The 14203-nt window shown below is 44.0% G+C and overlaps 1 protein-coding gene across 1 annotated transcript in view; it reads right to left on the minus strand.

Annotated features, from left to right (window-relative positions):
- CRHR1 (corticotropin releasing hormone receptor 1) overlaps positions 1-14203 on the minus strand; it is a 176038-nt gene that overhangs the window by 32548 nt on the left and 129287 nt on the right. Inside the window, exon 5 of the mRNA XM_040329804.1 lies at positions 3589-3674. Coding sequence (XP_040185738.1) covers positions 3589-3674 — 86 coding nt within the window. The remainder of the gene's footprint in view (positions 1-3588; positions 3675-14203) is intronic.

A 14203-nucleotide genomic window follows, 5' to 3' on the forward strand; every position in this document is an offset into this window, starting at 1 on the left:
CTTTACAAGACTTTAATATCACTTTAAGCTTCAGATAATTAGCTATGTAAACAATTGGTTTGTTTCCAGCAGTATAGTAAAGAAAAGGCTTGGTATACAGTATGTTAAACATCTGGAGCACCATCTATCAGCTGGTGAATGGGCAAACATAAAAATAAAAATTAATATGTAATATTTCTTATTTTACGTGACTAAAAAGTCTAAAAACATATTTTTAAATATTGGAACAAAAAAAAAAAAAGGTAAAGTTTTGGAGTTATTTCATGCTAGACTATTGCAGAGATCTGGAGGAAATACACAAAGTACACCAAGTAAGATTACACACCGATCCTGTATTTAGACAATATTTGTTTAGCCCAGATTTTACCTTTAAAATAAAAAAAACCTGTGTCTCTGTTCATAAGGTGGCATGACCTATAAGTGGCATGTTATGGCTTCCTTCCTATTTATGCTCCAATGAAGGTGAATTCATGGTTAAAATAAATCTTTGTCTATGACACACATAACTCATATCCCGAGGCAAGCCATCAGGAAAGTAAATCAGCCATGAATACCCGTTTTAGCACGGGACAACAAACAGCCGGATGCACCTACTCAGGCTACAGGGTCCAATTTATATCAGACAGCGATATCATTTTCAGCATTATCCAGGCAGCCTAAACCTGTGAGATAGACACTCTGGAGTCTGCCAGTTAAGATGAACTGTTTTTTTTGTGCATCATACTTTGGGTAGGTTCGTTAAAGCGGAACAAACTTCTCAGTTTTAACCACTTACCCCCCGGACCATATTGCTGCCCAAAGACCAGAGTACTTTTTGCGATTCGGGACTGCGTCGCTTTAACAGACAATTGCGCGGTCGTGCGACGTGGCTCCCAAACAAAATTGGCGTCCTTTTTTTCCCACAAATAGAGCTTACTTTTGGTGGTATTTGATCACCTCTGCGGTTTTTAGTTTTTGCGCTATAAACAAAAATAGAGAGCCAATTTTGAAAAAAATTAATATTTTTTACATTTTGCTGTAATAAATATCCCCCAAAAATATATAAAAAAACATTTTTTTTTCCTCAGTTTAGGCCGATACGTTTTCTTCTACATATTTTTCGTAAAAAAAAATCGCAATAAGCGTTTATTGATTGGTTTACGCAAAAGTTATAGCGTTTACAAAATAGGGGGTATTTTTATGTCATTTTTATTATATTTTTTTTACTAGTAATGGCGGCGATCAGCGATTTTTTTTTTCGGTATTGCGACATTATGGCGGACACTTCGGACACTTTTGACACATTTTTGGGACCATTGGCATTTTTATAGCGATCAGTGCTATAAAAATGCATTGGATTACTATAAAAATGCCACTGGCAGTGAAGGGGTTAACACTAGGGGGCGGGGAAGGGGTTAAGTATGCCTGGGTGTGTTCTTACTGTGGGGGGGGGGGTGTCCTCACTAGGGGAAACACTGATCCTCGGTTCATACATTGTATGAACCGAAGATCAGCATTTCCCCTGCTGACAGGACCGGGAGCTGTGTGTTTACACACACAGCTCCCGGTCACCGCTCTGTAACGAGCGATCGTGTGTGCCCGGCGGCGATAGCGCCCACCGGGCACACGCACGGGAGTCGGGGGCGAGCGGGGGGCGCGCGCGCGCGCCCCTAGTGGCGGCTGGGAGAGAGGACGTCATATTACGTGCTCTCGCCCAGCAGAGCCACCTTGTGGACGTATAACGACGGTGCGCAGTCGGCAAGTGGTTAAAGACCCGCTCCTCTCCCCCCCTCCCCGGCCGGCATGTCGCTGGAACGCTGGAGCAGGTAAGTGTATGTTTATTAAAAGCCAGCAGCTACACTTTTTGGAGCTGCTGACTTTTAATAAACATAAAAATTGGCTGGAACACCCCTTTAAGGGTAAAACAAATCAAAATGCCTGAGCACAATTTTGCATCTTTGACATGTATTAGTAAAACCGTATATATCTTCACTACTTTGTGCAACCAGGTGGATTATACCTTATTTATTTATTTATTTATTTTAGGACAAATTGGGCTTTCATTTGGGAGTAAATGGTTATGGATAACTCCTGATTTTTTTTATTATCAAAGAAAAACTGGCCCAAAATAGTAAAAAAACAAAACAAACAAAAAAAAATAAAAAATCAAATGTAGCTGTATATTTCTTGTTACTATCACAACCTACCACCAAAGAACAACCCAAAATCAATTCTCCTGTTCCTGACAATTGCAGCGATACCACATATGTGTATGTTATACTTGTAGTCTGTACCCATAGCGGGCTTCACAGTGACCAGGGCCGATCCTAGGGTCACAGACACCTGGGTGCAGAAATATTTCTGACGCACCCGCTTAGGCGTGGTCATCTTAAAAACTCCTCTGTTTTACAGATGTTTCTATGGCAACGACCCAACTCAGAGATGCTCCCCTAAGGAGTCTTCATTACCCTGGGATCCTCCCATGATCTCTTAACAGTAAGTGCTCTAGAGAGGGCTTCTGTTATAGAGTCTGTTAGAGAGAGCCTTCAGACATACTGCAGGAGATGGTCAGAGACTGCAGACATGATACAGAAGATGGTCAGAGACTGCAGACATGATACAGAAGATGGTCAGAGACTGCAGACATGATACAAGAGATCTATGCATCAATTGCAGCCTCATTAGTGCAAATCCAATGCAGCCTACCAGTGGCTCTGGGACGGGCTCCCCTCTGGTCCTCTCATCTGCCACATTCTTCTTCCCACCAATGCTCTTTATTCCCTCCTACTTGGGCCCAATGGCACCTTCACCCACCACTCCGCTGTCTACAGCGTCCTGCTGCCAGGCAACCACGGGGGAGGAGCTGTGACACAGACGCTGAGATGGTAGATTGGGTGGGGCTTCAGTAGGGGCTGAGGACAATGTTTTCTGAGCAGGGCGCGATGCTGGTGGTCAGTTCGCCCCTGGGCAGTTGTGCCCACACTAGCGCGCCTGCCCACACACAAAAAGAGGAGGAGGGAGGGTAGCACTTTGGCGCCCCCACCTCTGCGGCGCCTGGGTGCACCCTTCCAGGATCAGCCCTGACAGTGACTGTGGTAGCCAATCAGTGGCTACTACAGTGATCAGATGACCCAGAATCTGGATTTTCAGGTCCTGACCATTAGTACAGGGCACGGGACTCTCAGGTGAGAGCCCAGTCTCTGTTCTGGGAGCTCACTGTGTGGTGCGCTACCAGCACAAAGAGAGATACGCATATATGCAGGCCGCGCAGAAGAAAGTCGATATGTGTTCCATCAGTGGGAAGAGGTTAACATTTTATTCTTCTTCCTCTGTGCACAGTGGGTGCACAAATGGAGAGGTACAGTGCAATGTGACCACCATGAATGGCTGCCATACTGATTGGTTCCCGGACGGAAAACATTGAAGATCTTGGATCAGCATGGCAGCCAGGTAAACATTTTCAGAAGCTAGGTTCAGCAGTGGTAAACGACCAGCTGTTCTTAGCACATGTTTTTCTATAATATTATCAAAAATACAATAAAAGTGCAATTATCCATCAAAACTTGATTGGGATTTCTCAAGCAGGGATATTTCTTTGGTCTGTCTTACCTCCTGTTTTAGTATTTCCTGGCACTGTGTATAATCTCCTCTTCCGGCCCAGCTGCCATTAAGGTGACAATCCCTGTAGACGTTACCTAAGCATACAATCAGAAACATGATATGACTATTCATTTCCTGTGAAGGCGTAGGAAAGTTGTATACAGGAGAATAAAGCATGAAGGGCAAATACACAGGAATAGAATTAAATCAGAGAGATTGGATTAGGCAATATTAAAGTGAATCAGTCACAATTAAAACAGAACCAGGTTACATTTAATGTCTATGAGAACCCTAATGCCTTTGAGAGGTGGGTATTGCCGGCAACTGATCCTGCTGCTAGCAGCAACTCACAATTGTCAGGAACACTAAGCCAGCGCTTACCTACCTCTCACTGGCCGAACCAGTAAGGTGTCACCATGTTGCTGATCCCTCATTGTCATGTGAGAACTTGCGCCATTTTAGACAGCAACACCATAGAAGCAGGCATACACAAAGGCAAAGACGATACTGCTACTTTGACTCCCAAGAGCCTGCCCACACATGGGATTTATTTACTAAAGCCAAAAAAGCTGTTCACTTTGCATAGGAATTTGCCCCAAAGCTCTGGGAATGTGTTGAAATTAAAGAGGAAGTAAACCCTCTCTTTAAAAAAGAAATAAAAAATCCTGCAAGACAAAGGCATAATGAGCTAGTATGCATAGCATACTAGCTCATTATGAATTATTTACCCGAGAACGAAGCCCCCACTAATGGCGCGCTCAGTAGCAGCACGCTCAGTGCGCCTGCGCGCTGTTGTCTATGGCGCATGCGCCGTAGACATCGTTGACGCCTTTCTTGGAAATATCTCCTTTACCGTGTAGGTTAAGGAGATATTTCTTGGACCTACAGGTAAGCCTTAATCTAAGGCTTGCCTGTAGGTCAAAGTGGTCTGATAGGCCTCGTACACACAACCAGTTTCCTCGGCAGAATCCATCAAGAAACTTGGTGGGAGAGCTTTTTTGCCGAGGAAACCGGTCGTGTGTACATTTTTCATCGAGGAAACTGTCGAGAAACTCGACGAGCCAAAAAAGAGAGCAAGTTCTCTTTTTCCTCGACGGGAGTCTCAAATTGGCTCGTCGAGTTCCTCGTCGGGCTGGTTTCTGACGAGAAACTCGAGCGTGTGTATGCTAAGAAACCCGCGCTAGCTCAGAATAAAGTATGAGACGGGAGTAAAAGTAGCATTTGTAATGGAGATAACACATTTTTCAAGCTGTAACAGACTGAAAAGTGCAAATCGTCTCTTAACAAACTTTTACTTAACACGCAAACACATGAGATTAGCAAAAGCAGCCCCAAGAGTTTTCGCATTTGTTTTCGTTTGTTTAAACGATAAGGAAAATACCTGAAATTTGGACGAAAATGCATTTGGACGAAAACGAATGCACATGTCTAGTCAGTACACATTCTGTGTACAGAACAACTCCATGTAGCCATATTGTAATGCATTTATATAAAATTACAGTGGCTGCAGAATGAAAAGGAAAGGTGATTTTTAATAACATTCAATTACAATATGACTTGTATCGCAATTGTACACCCTATATTATTTTTTCTTTATTTGCTATATTTTTCCCCACAAAAGTAGAACTACCCTTTAATTCAGGGGTCGCCAATCAGTGGCCCGCAGAGCCCTCTGATGTGGCCCACGACCTTCTGCTCTGGGATGGAATAAAATAGAATAGAACGCTGTTAAAGGTAAATTTATTACTAAAATCACAGTGTATATATGGGCATATCTGTTCTGCAGTCGTTACTGGGCTGCTTTCAAACTGATTCGCAGGTGCAGAGAAGTGCAACTGAGGGTTACCTGCACTGAGCCATAGACTTCTATTACCTGTGAGTTTGTTGTGCCGAGAGTAGAGTGGACTCTATAGAGCTGAGTGGACTGCCATCCATCCGCTCCGCTCATTGTGGCCCGCGACCGGTTACCAATTCGCTTAAGTGGCCCTTGCTCTTCAAAAGGTTGGGCACCCCTGCTTTAATTGAATGATTACTGCTCTGAAATTTGCCAATGATCTTAGTAGCACGCTTGAGCTACTTAAAATCACCTGTGTTTAATTTATCTTTGAATATTGTCTGCATGACTCAATGAGCAGGCCGTATCTGTGATTTACTGTCAATAAAGCTGTCAGTTCCCATTTTCTCTCTTCCATTTTGCCTGTCTGCAATGCAACATTATTATTACTTTCTATTACTTCAAATAAACGCAACCTTACAATAATGTAGCCAATCTGTAATGAACAGCATGTTAAATAGACAGTCAAATCGTAAAAGTGAAATCCTTACTAAATACACTGGAATGAAGTATGCTGGAAATGTATTGTAGGGTTGTGTATAATATAATACAGACATACACTGGAGTGATTCTTTTCCCAGTTCCCCCCATAGTGTCCTAGCTCTAGAGCCTGATATTTGTCCTTGCATCAAATGGAACGCACATACAAAGGAAATATTGAACGCTCTTCATCCCCTGAGATAAAGGAATTGTGTGAGATAAAAGCAGTTCCACTTCCAGCAAACAAAACTGTCCCCAACAACCAATGACACACCAATGTTCACTACAAAGACAACCAGCGTTGGTATTATTGCACATTCCTTTTAATGCATTTCTAGAGAACAACATACAATAGAAGAGAAAGTACATTAGTGAGATCCTGTTGTTTATTAGTAAGGTCTTACAAAATATGAGACTTAGATACAAAGAAAAACAATAAAGGGCCATCAACTATCATTATGGGACTAATGTCGCGTACACACGACCGTTTTTTATGACAAGAAAAATGCAATTTTTTTAAATTGGTCGTGAAAAACGGTCGTGTGTATGCCACAGAGCCTTTTTCTCGATGAGAAAAAAGCCTGTTAAAAATTTAGAACCTGCTATTTTTTCTCGTCGTTTTTCATGTCGTGAAAAGCGGTTGTGTGTACGCTTTAACGAGGGGGAAAAAAACATGCATGCTCAGAAGCAAGTTATGAGATGGGGAAATTAGCAAAAGCAGCCCAAAGGGTGGCGCTATTCGAATGGAACTTCCCCTTTATAGTGCCGTCATACGTCACCGCGCTGTGCTCGAGCATTTTTTTTTCACGAACGTGTGTATGCAAGACAGGCTTGAGAGGAATCACGACAAATCACGTTGAGAAAAACGCATTTTCGCACTGCTTGGAACACTAACCGCTAATTTTTGGCCCCTTGCCCCAGAGCAGCAATAGGCAACGTTAGACACGTCCTAGCCTTCATCTCGTATTGCCACACACAGCGGACCCTTTCCAACAATACTATCATGCCATATCTAGATGGCGTCAAGCATTTCCTGTCCCTGCAGGACCCCAGTAAACCGTCAGTATTCTCGAGCCCATGCAGTCAAGTCCCTCCTACAGGGCATACAGAAGCACCAACCTGTAGTCAATGGCAAGCGCCTACCTTTCAAGAGTGCCCTCTTTAGGGATATGTCTGAAATCCTTACTCGTTCCCCGTTTAGGGCTTTGCCCAGCATAGTCACCCAAACAGCCATCTACCAGGCCTTCTACGGTTCCCTACGACCTAGTGAATTTACAGTCAGTGGCTCCGGCAGTCAGACACTGCTCCGACGCCACCCGACTCGCTTTCGAACCACTACACTCTCACAGTCTGCAAACGCAACAAACCAGCCCCGGGGGTTGACATCAATCTGTTTCAGACTAACAACGCCTGACGCCCAGTGATGGTGCTCAACCGACTACTGCTCCATCTACCCAGCCAATCTGATGGTAGCTTGTTGCTACCCTTTCTAAACCAGCTCCCTGAGTGGCAGCCAGTTTGTCAAGCATGTCAGAATCCTCCTAAGTAACTTGAGCTTCAAACCCCAGTCAGTTCTCTGGACATTCTTTCCGAATTAGAGCAGCCTCAGCTGCCTCCCAACAGGGAGTACCAGACCACGTAATCAAGATACCAGGCTGATGGAAGTTTCCTTGTTTTGCCACATACATGCCAAATCCTCAGGAAGAAATGGCACAAGTCTTTACCAAGCTGGCTCAATAAATACAAATATTCAATAAAAGCTATTTCCCTATCTGAGTCTTTTGCCCCCTTTTCTTGGCATACTGACCAGACCACCAAGGCACACTTCAGGTCTTTTTATGTTGTAAGTCTTGTCACGTGTTTATGTGATCCACATCTCTCTCGGTCAGAGGGTAACGACCATAAATAAGAAGGCCAGTATGGTGGCCTGAGTTTATGGGAGGAGCCCAGAGGGTATTTAAGCAGCCCACTGAGGCCTCGTACACACGACCTGGGAACTCGACGGGCGAAACACATCGTTTTGCTCGTCGAGTTCCTTGTGAAGCCGTCGAGAAACTCGACAAGCCAATTTTCTACACGTCACTGGTCTGACTCTTCCCAGCTCACCTCATGTCCGTGAGTCTGCGCATTTAATCACATTCGACACCCTCCCGCCCTTCCCTTTTTCAGGGCACTTCTCAGCATATCCTTCTTCAATTAACTACCAATTACTTACTTTGGATATGCCCTTACTTGGCATACTGACCAGACCACCAAGGCACACTTCAGGTCTATTTATGTTGCAAGTCTTGTCGCGTGTTTATGTGATCCACATCTCTCTCGGTTAGAGGGTAACGACTATATATATATATATATATATATATATATATATATATATATGCACTTTAAATGTTTAGTTCAAGCTAAAACCACTTGAAGTGTAGAACCACTTGAAAGCTTTTGGATTTGAAAATAATTTGTGTTAGTATAAGTTTCTGACTTCTAATGATAAGATCTTAGAGTGTGTATAAAGTGTAATCTTCGCAGTAACACCTCTTGATGCCCTGCTGGGCAGAGCTGTTGACATGCTGTCTGCACCTTGACTTCTCCAAATCACACAGCACTACAGACAAATTTTTGCAATCATTTATCAGCGGAAATTCCTTGCTTGTTAAGATCCTGCTCTTATCACTCTCATTAGGAACCTGATTATCAGATGGTTTGGATTTGATTCTTCACAGATTACAAAGAACAGAGGTCCTACATAAGCGTTAACCCAGGTACCCCTTCTATTTTATATGGTAGGCATTGTTAGGAGGACAAGCATCAGAATTAAACACTCAAGCATGGAAGACGCCTTCACTATCTTTCAGACGTTTGAAACACAAGATCTCTTGAATCAAGATCCATGAAAAGGTTGCCAGCATTATTAATGACAAATAAAATCTATTTGAACTGCTGTGGGTGGCTTATATAAATGTGCCCGCTCTTCAACGCAGGTGTCCAACCAGATTTGTAGCACCTTTGACTCATCCTAGGTCTCCTTCAGATTTATCTCTTTCTTTCCCCTCTCTTTCCCCTCTCCCCCCTTTCTCTTATGCCTAGTACACACGATAGGATTTATCCGCGGATACGGTCCTCCGGACCGTTTCCGCAGGTAAATCCTCTGAGGATTTTGATCCGATGGAGTGTACACACCATCGGATCGAAATCCGCGCCGAATTCCCATCGCGATGACATGTCGTGCCGTCGCCGCGATGATGACGCGGCGACGTGCGCGACGCTGTCATATAAGGAATTCCATGCATGCGTCGAATCATTATGACGCATGCGAGGGATGGGTTCGGACGGATCGATCCGGTGAGTCTGTACAGACCACCGGATCGATCCGCTGGAGCCGATTCCAGCGGATAGATTTCTTAGCATGCTAAGAAATTTTTATCCACTGGAAATTGGTCGGCCCGAAATATATCCGCGGATAAATATCTCTGTCTTTCAAGGCGTTACCTTTTTTTTTTACATCAGTTTTTCTCATTTCTTTTTGGCGTATTAAAGTGTTACTAAACCCAGGACCCTTCATATATCTGCTCTCCCACAGTACACAGAATATGGAAATGCAATTATTTTAGTAAATATCAACTGCTAAATACCTTTTCTCATTAGCAGTATATAACAGTCTTGCGACTTCTATCAGTTCCTGGTTAAGCTTTTAGGAGTTTTCATACTGCACTAGCTGTCCTATTAGGATCCAGGACCCCTGACCCTCTGTCTGGACAGTGCTGATTGGCCCTCTGCTGATCACATGCACTCTCCCAAGAAAAAAAAAAACTCTCTAGCAATATACACCAAACTGAGCATGTGCAGCCTGACTCCAAAGGCTCTGTGTTATCCGGACCTGTTCTGGAGGCAGTGGAAGAAGAGGAGGATCTGTGCATACTAGACATGTGCATTCGTTTTCGTCCAAATGCATTTTCGTCCTAATTTTGGGGATTTTCTCGTTCGTTTTAACAAACGATAACGGATGTGCAGAATCCGAAATCCGAAAGAACCGACATAAAAAATGCTTTATTTTCGTTTAGTTGCGACAACAGTTCGATATAGATAGAAGATTCGATATGACAGTTACAATAGCGATCTGTGTCTATCGAACCTGTGGTTGAATGTGCCTAACCTAACTCTATTGGTCCAAGATAATTTGACATAGAGTGAAAAGATTCAACATAGAGAGAAAAGATTTGACATTATAGAGACATGAAGATTCGAAGAAGCAGCTAAAAACATACCATCGCCGCAAGCGGACATTTATGGTCAAATGCTAGGCACATAGGCTATAGAAGAATTCTAATGTTTGTTGACTAGTAATAATAATTAATATAATTATTACTAGTCATACAACATTAGAATTCTACTAAAGCTTGTGGGCGGAAGCATTCGACCGGAAATGTACGATTGAGTCGTCATACAGTTTAGCTGCTTCGTCGAATCTTCTTAGAACATTCGACAGACACCATGAGCCTTCAATTGACAGATTCAACCTTAATAATTCGGATTTTCGGACAAAATAACGAAACAAAATAAATAAAAACAAATTTCGTGAGTAACTAAATAAATACAGAAATAAAGAAAGAATAAAGAAATTCCGGAACAAAATATTTCAGTATGCACATGTCTAGTGGTGAGTATAACAAGCAGGCTTTATTCCTTTTACAGACTGATTTTACTGTTGTGGGCTAAGTAACACTTTAATGACCGACAATTTATTTTTACCTTTACAATGGCAGATCGTGAAGTAATGGTTAATACTATTTACTGTTGAAAGAAGCCGAACGTCGGGTGCGCAGGCGCCATATAGAGCCGACTCGCAGTCCTGCTTCTTTCGGCAACTCGTGACGCGCTGTATGCGACGGTTGGAAGCCTGTCAATCAATTAGGAACGCCCAGTCCCGCAGAAGACATACCCGGAAGCGGCGGTGAAAATACGGTATGTACTGGGATACAATAAAGAAAAACATTCTGCATGGATCATTTTTGCTGTGCTACAATACAAAGTACCTGTAGCTAAAGAGGGAGCGGTTGGAGGATAAAGAATCGAGAATAATAGACATCAGACATAGAAAATCCCTTATGCATGACAACAGGAATCACTTTATTCTCTGGGGTGAACGTTCACACCTATGTAACATACTACAGTGAGAGTTTTGAAATAGTGCATTTTTGGCCCCATAGACTGGTGGGAACTCATTAAAAGCCTTTGGGCCAGATTCTCAGTGGAGATACGACGGCGTATCTCCAGATACGCCGTTGTATCTCTGAGTTGCGCCGTCGTATCTATGCGCCTGATTCATAGAATCAGTTACGCATAGGTTTCACTTAGATCCGACAGGCGTAAGTCTCTTACGCCGTCGGATCGTAACTGCATATTTACACTGGCCGTTAGGGGCGTTTTCTTGATTTACGCGTTGAAATATGTAAATCAGCTAGATACGCAAATTCACGAACGTACGCCCGGCCGACGCAGTACAGTTACGCCGTTTACGTTAGGCTTTTCCCGGCGTATAGTTACCCCTGCTATATGGTGGCGTAAGTGCGGCGTACCAATGTTAAGTATGGCCGTCGTTCCCGCGTCGAAATTTGAAAAAGTTACGTCGTTGGCGTAAGTCGTCCGTGAATGGGGCTGGACGTCATTTACGTTCACGTCGAAACGGAGTGCGGCGTATTAGGAGCAATGCACACTGGGAAATTCCACGGACGGCGCATACGCCGGTCGGGAAAAACGTCAATCACATCGGGTCACAGAACATTTAAATAAAACATGCCCCCCTGTCCCACATTTGAATTAGGCGGGCTTACGCCGGCAGATTTACGCTACGCCGCCGCAACTTACGGAGCAAGTGCTTTGAGAATACAGCACTTGCCCGTCTAAGTTGCGGAGGCGTAACGTAAATCGGATACGTTACACCACCGCAAAGATACGCGGATCTACGTGAATCTACCCCTTTATCTCCAAGCAGCATCTACTCTAACCAGGCTGCAGATAAAATGGGGAGAGCAGGCAAGACCATACTGGATGCTGAAGTGATGATACAGCTGGTGAAAGGACATTGCTCTACGATCCCAAGGACAATATATTTCCAGGGATTGCTGCAAGCAGGAGGGCATGGAATGACATTGCTCATGCGGTTTATTTTGATTAGGATGCCTACCCAGTCTCACATCAACTAACATTAAAGCGGTGGTTCACCCTCTTTTACATGTTGTTATCAAATGGACTCCCCTGCAAAAATAATGCACTGACAAATAATTTTTTTATTTTTTGCACGCTGCTTACCCGTCCTTCGCTCGCTGTAGTGATCTGTCAATCACTATCTCCCGCGGGGAATGGGCGTGTTCGTCCCTTCTCCCCCGTCCTGTCACTCAGAATTCTGACCTCATCTGTCTACGCGCTCTTCTGTATTCGCGCGACATCTCGTCGGTCAGCTGAGTCCTGAAGGGTGTCATGTGACACTGCACATGCGCGGGATCGAGCGGTGAATGCTGGGAGGCCAGCATTCGCCCGATCCCGGAAGAAGACCCTGTCGGCTTCAGTATGCCCACAGGCAAGATGGAAACGTCCATCGCATGCAAATCAAAGTTATCTTTTTGCGAAAAACAGCGCATCGGACGGCTGGACGTGTGGGACACCCTGTTAGGGAAGGAGGAAAGGTAAGTGCTGCACATTACAGAAAAAAAAAAACCCACATCCCGCCGAACCACCGCTTTAATGTAAAGTTAGTTAATTATTTAGGACATTTTTTTCCTTTGATATATTGATGAATGCTTGTGTAAATGACAATTTTGCATACCATCATTGTTGCTGCATTAGCACTGGCTAGACCAGTTGTCTATTGCTTGTCGTTGGCCAAAAACAAAACAAAAAATGCATTAGGTATGAAAGTGCATGAAAAATACCTAAACAAAGCACGTGAAAACATGCAAAATTGTAATTCAGAATGCATGATTATGCAGAATCATTGGTGTGAACAATTAGATGTTACCTTGGTCAAAACAGTCACCTACCTGCCTAACAGAACACCTCAGTGCTTTGTCCATGCATAGCAAAATATAAGTTTCTCTTTACCACCCTCCCCAGCACCATATGCTTGCTTTTCCTCTGTTCCTCCATCAAACCATTAGGCCATTCAGGAAAACAGGAGCATATGACTTGTTCCATTGGATATCACTGATACAGCAAGCACATATGTGATCTGATTGTCTAGAAACTCATCAGGTAGGTAGTTGGTCAGTGAGATTCTTAACGTAGAAGTTCAGCCTAAAACTAACTCCAAATCTATTGGCAGATCTACAGATGCCCTTTGGTATAAAATGGTCTTATAAATTAACAAGCTCCAGATACCGTGTTTCTTCGAAAATAAGCCCTACCCCAAAAATAAGACCTAGCCTGATTTTCAGGGAGGGCTGCAATATAAGCCCTACCCCAAAAATAAGTCCATGTAAAATATAATTTGGTTTGTAAAAATATTATATAATGTCCACTGTGTCTCCTTTTGTAACTATTGTCGAAAATAACTTATTTACAGCGCCGCTGGCCCTCACGTGACCTGCTGGAGATCTTCTCTCCTTCTGGGTGACGTCAGGTCCCTCTCTCTGCAGTGCTCAGAGCAGGGTTGACGTCAGCAGGCATCTCGGCCCTTCCTTTAGAGCTTGGAGTGAGGCTGACATCAGCAGGCATCTTGGCCCTTCCCTCAGAACTTGGAGTGAGGCTGACGTCAGCAGGCATCTTGGCCCTTCCCTCAGAGCTTGGAGTGAGGCTGACATCAGCAGGCATCTTGGCCCTTCCCTCAGAGCTTGGAGTGAGGCTGACGTCAGCAGGCATCTTAGCCCTTCACTCAGCAGTGCTCGGACCAGGGTTAACGTCAGCAGGCATCTTGGCCCTTTCCTCAGCACTGGGAGCGAGGCTGACGTCACCAGGCATCCCGGCCCTTCCCTCCACAGTGCTCAGAGTGGGGCTGACATCAGCAGGCATCTCGGCCCTTCCCTCAGTGCTCGGAGCATAGTTGACGTCAGCAGGAATCTCGGCCCTTTCCTCTGCAGAGCTCGGAGCGAGGGAAGAAGAGCTCCGGCAGATCACGTGAGCGCCCAGCCACGATTTAAAAAAGGTATTTTCGACAATAAAGTAACAAAGGGAGACTCGCTGGGCATTATATAATATTTTTACTGATGTACTTTTATTTTATAGAATGCTGTTCCAAATTTAAAGCACTGGTTCTACACTATATTACCAAAAGTATTGGGACACCCAACATTTGCAGCTATAACAGCTTCAACTCCTCTG

This window comes from Rana temporaria, chromosome 12, assembly GCF_905171775.1.
Source record: "Rana temporaria chromosome 12, aRanTem1.1, whole genome shotgun sequence".
NCBI classification, from domain to species: Eukaryota; Metazoa; Chordata; class Amphibia; order Anura; family Ranidae; genus Rana; species Rana temporaria.